This window comes from Colobus angolensis, unplaced genomic scaffold (genome assembly GCF_000951035.1).
Source record: "Colobus angolensis palliatus isolate OR3802 unplaced genomic scaffold, Cang.pa_1.0 Scaffold230, whole genome shotgun sequence".
Taxonomy (NCBI): domain Eukaryota; kingdom Metazoa; phylum Chordata; class Mammalia; order Primates; family Cercopithecidae; genus Colobus; species Colobus angolensis.
The window spans coordinates 6,879,306-6,886,974 of record NW_012115489.1 but is presented as its reverse complement, the minus strand read 5'-3'; the positions used below and the strand labels follow the sequence as shown (position 1 = coordinate 6,886,974).

The 7,669-nt window shown below is 36.3% G+C and overlaps 1 protein-coding gene across 1 annotated transcript in view; it reads left to right on the top strand.

The window, feature by feature from the left end:
* Positions 1 to 824: 824 nt before the first annotated feature.
* C6 (complement component 6) overlaps positions 825 to 7,669 on the top strand; it is a 117,210-nt gene continuing 110,365 nt past the window's right edge. Inside the window, exon 1 of the mRNA XM_011944419.1 lies at positions 825 to 1,116. Within this exon, the coding sequence (XP_011799809.1) occupies positions 1,110 to 1,116 (7 nt within the window). The 5' untranslated portion in view covers positions 825 to 1,109. The remainder of the gene's footprint in view (positions 1,117 to 7,669) is intronic.

The window sequence follows — 7,669 nt, the reverse complement described above, 5'->3', positions numbered from 1 at the left end:
ATTTTAAATTACTTCAAGCAGTGTCTACCATCTTGGAGTGTGACTGTAGCCTTTACAAATTGTTTGCTATAGTTTCATCCCTCTTTATTTTATCTGTTCATTTTCCCTCTCCTCTCTGCCCACCTTAATTCTCAATTCCAGGTTTGTGGAACATACTGTAGGAAAAGTGTATTTTGAGAGTAAAGAAGAAAGGAAAGAAGAAAGAAAAGAAGGGAAAGAGACAGAAAAAGAAAGAAAAAGATGAAAAAAGAAAAAAGAGAAAGAATTTTCTTGCTCACTTATATATACACAGGTTTTTTTTTTTTTTTTTTTTTTGCCAGCAGTTTATCCTCCAAAGGAATGTGTCTTATTATATAATTCAGTATATTTTATTCAATAGAATTTTTTAATTAATTTTTTATGTTTTCTAAAAACCTGTCAAAAACATAGAATTTGAAAGTATTTTGAATGCAGAAAAAAATTACCACATTCTGATGTAGTGACATTGCTACTCAAAAAAGAAAATCAATCTCATTAAAAATGAAGTGAAAGATAATAATTTTGGATTGATAAGTGACAATTAAATAAGTTTTAAACTACTGTTTTTATTTGAAAATTTTAATTGTAAGATTGATTTTAAATATTTGAGATGCAACCCCAAACTTTCTGAATTTGTGATTTTAAAAAATTGAAATAGAAAGATTTTGCAATGTTTAATTTGTGTGAAAAAGTTCTAAAAGATAAAAATAAGCAGGAGATGGGGGTAGGAAGATAAAACAGAATAGCACAGTTGTGTCTGGATTTGCATTGAGTCTCTATTGCAATTTCTTTTAAAAAAGAAACTAAAATGCAGAGATTCTCAATCCGTTTTAGAATACATAGGAGTTTCTCCCTAAAATATACTCGTCTCTCTTAATTTTGTGTGTCTTCAACATAACATTCATTGAATTTTATTCTGAAACTGAGTTTTAAAAATTGAAGTACTTTTAAAGAGAAATGTTTCTAGCTTAAATATTTCAGCATATAATAAGATTCCTGCTGAGAGCTCATAATAAGAAATATGAAACTAGTTACTCTGGACTTGGATTTTGGTGTGATGAAGTATCTGCTGGTATTTCTTCAAGTCATAGATGCATAGTAAGTTTTCTACTTTTTTTGTCTTTTTTTTTTAATTGGTGGACATGCATATGAGGTTGGTGCTTCTTGAAATGGCTGGTTAAAAGATTTCCAGATGAAAGTTTACAAAGGCAGTAGTTCAGTTTTATAGAATATGGTTTTGGGTACATTTGTGATGGTACTTTTTATGATATGTGATTGCTGTGTGACAATGTCTTTGTGAAGTCAATGGAGATTTCACATTTGGAAAACAAACCTTTGTATAGTATCTTGTCATTACTAATTGAAGTGTAATTTTGTCAAATCTAACTTGTTCATGGTTTCATTTTCATTCATGCTGTTTCTCCGTACTCACAGTACCCATCTGTAGGACTGGTGTGTTTAAGACTAGAGAAGTTGCAGTTTGTTTGTTTGTTTGTTTGTTTGTTTTGAGATGGAGTTTCTCTCTTGTTGCCCAGGCTGGAGTGCAACGGTGCCATCTCAGCTTACCACAACCTCCACCTCCCAGGTTCAAGCGATTCTCCTGCCTCAGCCTCCTGAGTAGGTGGAATTTACAGGCATGCGCCACCATGCCCAGCTAATTTCTGTGTGTGTGTTTTTTTGTACAGATGGGGTTTCTCCATGTTGGTCAGGCTGATCTCGAACTCCTGATCTCAGGTGATCCACACCCCTCAGTCTCCCAAAGTGCTGGGAGCCACCAGTTGCAGCATTTTGTTTGTTTGTTTTAGGGGGGGTTATTTGTTTGTTTGCTTTTATTGAACAATTCTGGATTTACTGAAGAGAAGGGATCTGAAAGCACTAATTACAAGTCTTGATATAATGTGTTTGAAATTCTGTGCCTCCAATATTTGCAATATGTCCTTTTTCTGAAGAAAGTTATATAACTGAGTCACAAAGCTGGCGTATGTGTGTGTGTCGTGTGTGTGTGTGTTTGTGGGGTGTGTGTATTTGTGGTGTGTATGTGTATGTTCAAGTTACTACTTCATTTGCCTAGGCAAATGAAAATTTAAAAAATAATCAGCTTGTGTTTTATACCTTACAATAGCCTTGTAGTGGACGAAAAGCAAAATATTCATCTGAATTACTTTTGAGGAAAAAAATTAAACTATAGGAAGCTTTGACTGCAACTCATGAATAACCTAGAAATCATTATCCATAACTGGATAATAAGCAGATACATTGAATAAAATAGTTCTTTCTCCTCAGAGGTGTTTAGATTTCCAGCTGGGAGTGGTTTGTTCTCTACAGGCCATTTGGAAATGTGTGGGGACAGCCCCAGGCTTTTAGTGGGTTCAGACCAGACATATCAAATAAGCCTCAATTTCTATGAGACATTCTGGTTCAAGGAAGAATTGGCACATCATAATGCCAATAGCACCCCTATTGAAAGCTGATGGTGTCCCTATTCTTAATAGGTACTACATATGGGAGATATTAGGAAAACATAATGGATGATTTTATTCTTTTTAAGTGCAGCCTCAGGCCAATAACATGAACTAATTAGGAAACAGAAACCTTCTCTTCCTAAAATTAGAGTTAAGGACCACTTGTAAGCAATTGGTAATTTAAATTTGCAGTATTTGTGCCAAGGAGTTTATTGGATTTTTGTAAGGTGGTAATGTGCTGAAAACAGTTTAAATCTTGTTGTAGGAAAATAGTGCTATTATCTCAGAAAACAAAAGATTATTTTTTGTAATTTTAAGGGCTCAAAATGGGAACAACTATGCAGTTTTTAATGGCATTGGACCTGACCTGAAAAAATAGAATTTAAAATTGATATTAACATTGCCAAGAGCCTGGACATCATTGCTTATATTAACAATGGAATAAAATACAAGAGATTCTAGAAACCCATATGCATTCACCAAGGAATGCAAAGTAAAATAAGCCACGTGTTTAGTTCCCACTTTGCCAGTTATTTTTACTCTTTGCTTCTCCATTAAGAAGAACTAAGGTTAGATTTATATCTTTTTTATAATTTCATTAAACATTTGATTGAATCATTTTGAATTTGAATAAGTAAATGTTTTCAAGTACATTAGAGCAAGATCCCCTAAAGGCAACACCAATTTATTACATTCTCTTTTTTAAAGCTTTTAAAATGAAACTTCTCATCTGTGATAGTGACCCAGAGTCCAGTTCATTATCAGTGAACTTAAAACCCATAAGCATGTTGGTCTCACTGTACGTGTATGTGTGATATGGTTTGGCTCTGTGTCCCCACCCAAATCTCGCCTTGAACTGTAATCCTCATAATCCTCACATGTCAAGGGTGGGACCAGATAAAGGTAATTGGATAATGGGGTAGTTTCCCAATGCTGTTCTCGTGATAATAAGTGAATCTCATGAGATCTCATGCTTTTATAAGTGTCTGGCATTTCCCTTGCTTGCACTCATTCTCTTTCCTGCCACCCTGTGAGGAGGTGCTTTCCGCCATGATTGTAAGTTTCCTAAGGTTTCCCTAGCTATGTGATACTGTGATTTAGTTAAACCTCTTTTCTTTATAAATTACCCAGTCTCAGGTATTTCTTCATAGCAGCATGAGAATCGCTAATACAACACGTATAGATATGTTGAATAAGACCTGTTGAATATAAGTAAATTATTTGAGAGCTTTCAAAAATATTTTTTTGCACCCAAACAGCATCAAAACACTTAAAGGACCGGGTTCCAAGATCTGACATTTAGAAAAGGGCGGGTCAGCCTTCCAGTTTGAAGCTTTTTCTATTAATATATAACCTTCTTATTTTCATTCAATGTGGTTGTCTCATATTTCAGCTAATAAAATCATTAAACAAAATCATGGAATTACTACAGTATAGAGACTTCAGCCAAAAAAAAAAAATGAGTAAGTGTCGGAATCCTTCTTCACTTCATATAGAATAAAGAAGTTTATGAAATTTGACTTCAAAAGTCATCTTTGGGTCTTTAGATCTGTATAGCAAAGCAATAATAATGACTTTCAGATGTGTTTTATCTTTCCTCATAATACATTAACAAGAATTTTAAAACGACGTTTGGATAATACCAAGACTACGTTATTGTAGAATAATGAGAGAAATTAAAACAATTTAATTTTTGCTTGTGAGGACCATGCCTGGTGGGATTTTTCTTTGTTGTTGCTGTTTTAAAGTCATAAAAAATAAAGTTTTATGATTTGGTAGAAAAAAGTGAGTTAATTATGTAAAAAGATTTTTTCTATGTGAAATTTTAAATTTTATTTAAAAAATTTGTGCTGATAGTTGTTAAGCTTCTTTCAAGTAAATCATATCAAATACATACACGTACATGGGGACAATCCAGAAAAGCAAGAAAATTGGATAACTAGCCAAAAAAATAAAAAGAGAAATATGTGGGTGGAATCTTCCTAATTCAGCATGAGGGGGCTAGGAGGTAGTATATATGTCAGCCTTAGATGGGAGAATAGACTGTTAACAACAGGGAGGGCAGAGTATGTGCCCACAAAAGCAGGTAGGTGAGTAGATGTGATATAGTTGTTTCTGGCTTTCCATTCTGATAGCTTCTATTTTCATAGTGGTAACCCTTCCTTAAACCTAAAGAAGCCTGAAGTCTACTCCCAAACACTGTATTCATCAAGTGCAATAACCATTCAACCCAGCAGTCCTACTGCTCGGTGTGTAACCAAAAAAAATATAAATCATTCTACCAGAAAGATACATGTACTCATATGTTCATCACAGCACTATTCACAATACCAATACATGGAATCTGTCTAGATGCTCATTAACAGTGGACTGAATAAAGAAAATGTGGTATATGTGCACCACGGAAAGCTATGCAGCCATTAAAAAGATGAAATAATGTCCTTGCCCGCAACGTGAATGCAGCTGGAGGTCATTATCCTAAGTGAATTAATGCTGGAACAGAAAACCAAATACTGCATGTTTTCATTTATAAGTGGGAGCTAAACATTGGTTACACATGGACACAAAGATGGGAACAATAGGCACCAGAGCCTACTTGAGCAAGGAGAGTGGGAGGAGTGTAAAGGTCAAAAAACTACCTATGCTTACTACCTGGGTGACAAAATCATCTGTACACCAAACCCCAGTGAAATGCAAATTGCCAATGTAACAAACCTGAACGTGTAGTCCCTGAACCTAAAATAAAAGTTGAAAAATAATAAATAAATAAATAAATAAGAGTTGGAAGTACTCTCTGTAGCATTTTTAGTGTAAACAAAGATAAAAGCCTCATCCAAATTGCAGAAAGCCTACCTCATTCAGAAAACAAAACACCCCATTGGACTTGGGGATGGGAAATGGGTTTGGGAACTTCCCACTGATATTGTACCGTGAAGCAATTGTTCCTTTACCCATTTATAAAATGTGTTCCCTTTTATCAAGGAGCTGACTGGCCTTCAACTTCTCTAATAAGAGACTCAGTCTGCTCATAAAGTACAGATGTTCCAGAAAAAAGAAGGTTGGAATATGATGCAGTTGGTAACGTTATTGAGGTCATTAGAGGCAGGATATCATAACATAAAACCAGGCAAGCTTTATGCCAGAGAACTTAAATCCAACATTAAGAAATCCCTGTGTGATACAAAGATTAGTTGACATCAAAGCACAAAATTCCCTCAGCAGTGGGGCCCTCTGATTTCAGTAACTGAAAAGGTGGCGTTAAGGGAAGCTTAGCAGTCTGGGTGGTGCAGTCCAACCTGATGCCTGTAGAATCTGAGACTCTTAACCCCAAACATCAACAGGACATTTGCTCTCACTGCACAGCAACCTTATGATGAGAGAAATTAAAGCAATTTAATTTTTGCTTGTGAGGACCATTCCTGGTGGGTTTTTTCTTTGTTGTTGTCATTTTTTAAGTCATAAAAAGTAAACTTTTCAAAAGTTGGGAATGTAACCCCCTACTTCCTTTCCGTTAGCACATATCCACTCACAGATGCTTAAACATCTTTTCACAATGATTTTGCCTTACCTGGGAACTACTCCCTCTGTAGAGGCTGAACTATAAAGATAGACTTTTTACAGTAATATAATTTCCTCATTGGACCACAGGTCAACTTCTGACCAAGCTGGGCACTCATATTCCCTTCTCTGGGAATTAAGAATTGGAACTGCCAATTTGTTTTTACTTTTGACAGATCCGTAGCACATAAATTCAGTTGTGAAACATTGTCTTCCATTCATAGACTGCATACAGCAAAAGCTAATCAGGGCAGGTACAAGAATGCATACGGTATGCAGAGAGAAGTGGAGATGTGCTCAGGCTTCACAGTTTCCCATTTCTTGATTAAAGTCCCTTCCCAAGGCTTGGCTTCATGACTGTCATTGATTCCAGAAGACACAGTTGTACTGCTATATACATTTCCTACTAATAAGCCCTTGTCTCTGTTACTTGCAGCCCAAAGAGTCGGATTTCCCTTCTACGAAGAATATGAAAGAATGAAAGTGGATCCTGTGGAACCATGTTAAGACTCTTATCACTTTTTTTTTTTTCTTAAATGGAATCTCACTCTGTCTCCCAGGCTGGAGTGCAGTGGCACAATCTCGGTTCACTGCAGCCTCTGCCTCGCAGGTTCAAGCAATTCTCATGCCCCAGTCTCCCGAGTAGCTGGGATTACAGGCACTCACCACCATGCCCGGCTAATTTTTGTATTTTTGGTAGAGACAGAGTTTCACCATATTGGTCAGGCTGATCTTGAACTCCTGACCTCAAGTGATCTGCCCACCTCAGCCTCCCAAAGTGCTGGAATTACAGGAATGAGCCACCATACCTGGCCAAGACTCTTACCCTTTTTTGAAGATAATTTCTAGTTGGCCCCTCAAAGCATTTATTCTCTGGGAAGTTGATGTGGATGACCAGGAATGGGACATGAACACCTGTGCATTATACACCGGGTCTTCACCATTTCTTGCAAAATTTAAAGTGACACAATCCCTCTATACCTGCCTATTTATTTGCAAAATTATCTAGGAGACAAATGCTTTCACTGAGGTCCATAGTAGCCGAAGTCACATAAACTCTTGCAGGACTAGTCACTGTGTGCTTCCTGTAAATCTTGCTTTCTGGATTGCAACTGTTCTTCAGTTAAAAAATTATAAAGATAAAATGTTGTCAAATTGATTAAAGTCTATTCCAACACTGTATTATGATTTCCTTGCTATAGGGAATTTCTTAACCTTTACATTGAGCTGAAACACACAGCAGTAATCTCTGATCTATCAGATAATAATTAGAATAATTGTGAAGTTTCTGCAAACAGAGTTATCAAAGTTCTCTTCACTCTCCACTTGGTAGCTATATAATGAGGCTGGTGATATAATCTATAAGTAATATTTTAATTAAACCTAAGAAATGGAGGCTATAGATGTAGGTACTTCTGTAGAAACTCTGTTTTACTAGCTAAGGAGAAGACAAAAATTATAAAACTATTCTTTCTTTTCCCCTTCCCTTCCCTTCCCTTCCCTTCCCTCTCCTTCCCTTCCCTCTCCTTCCCTTCCCTCTCCTTCCCTTCCCTCTCCTTCCCTTTTCCCTTCCCTTTTCCCTTCCCTTTTCCCTTCCCTTTTCCCTTCCCTTTTCCCTTCCCTTCCCTTCC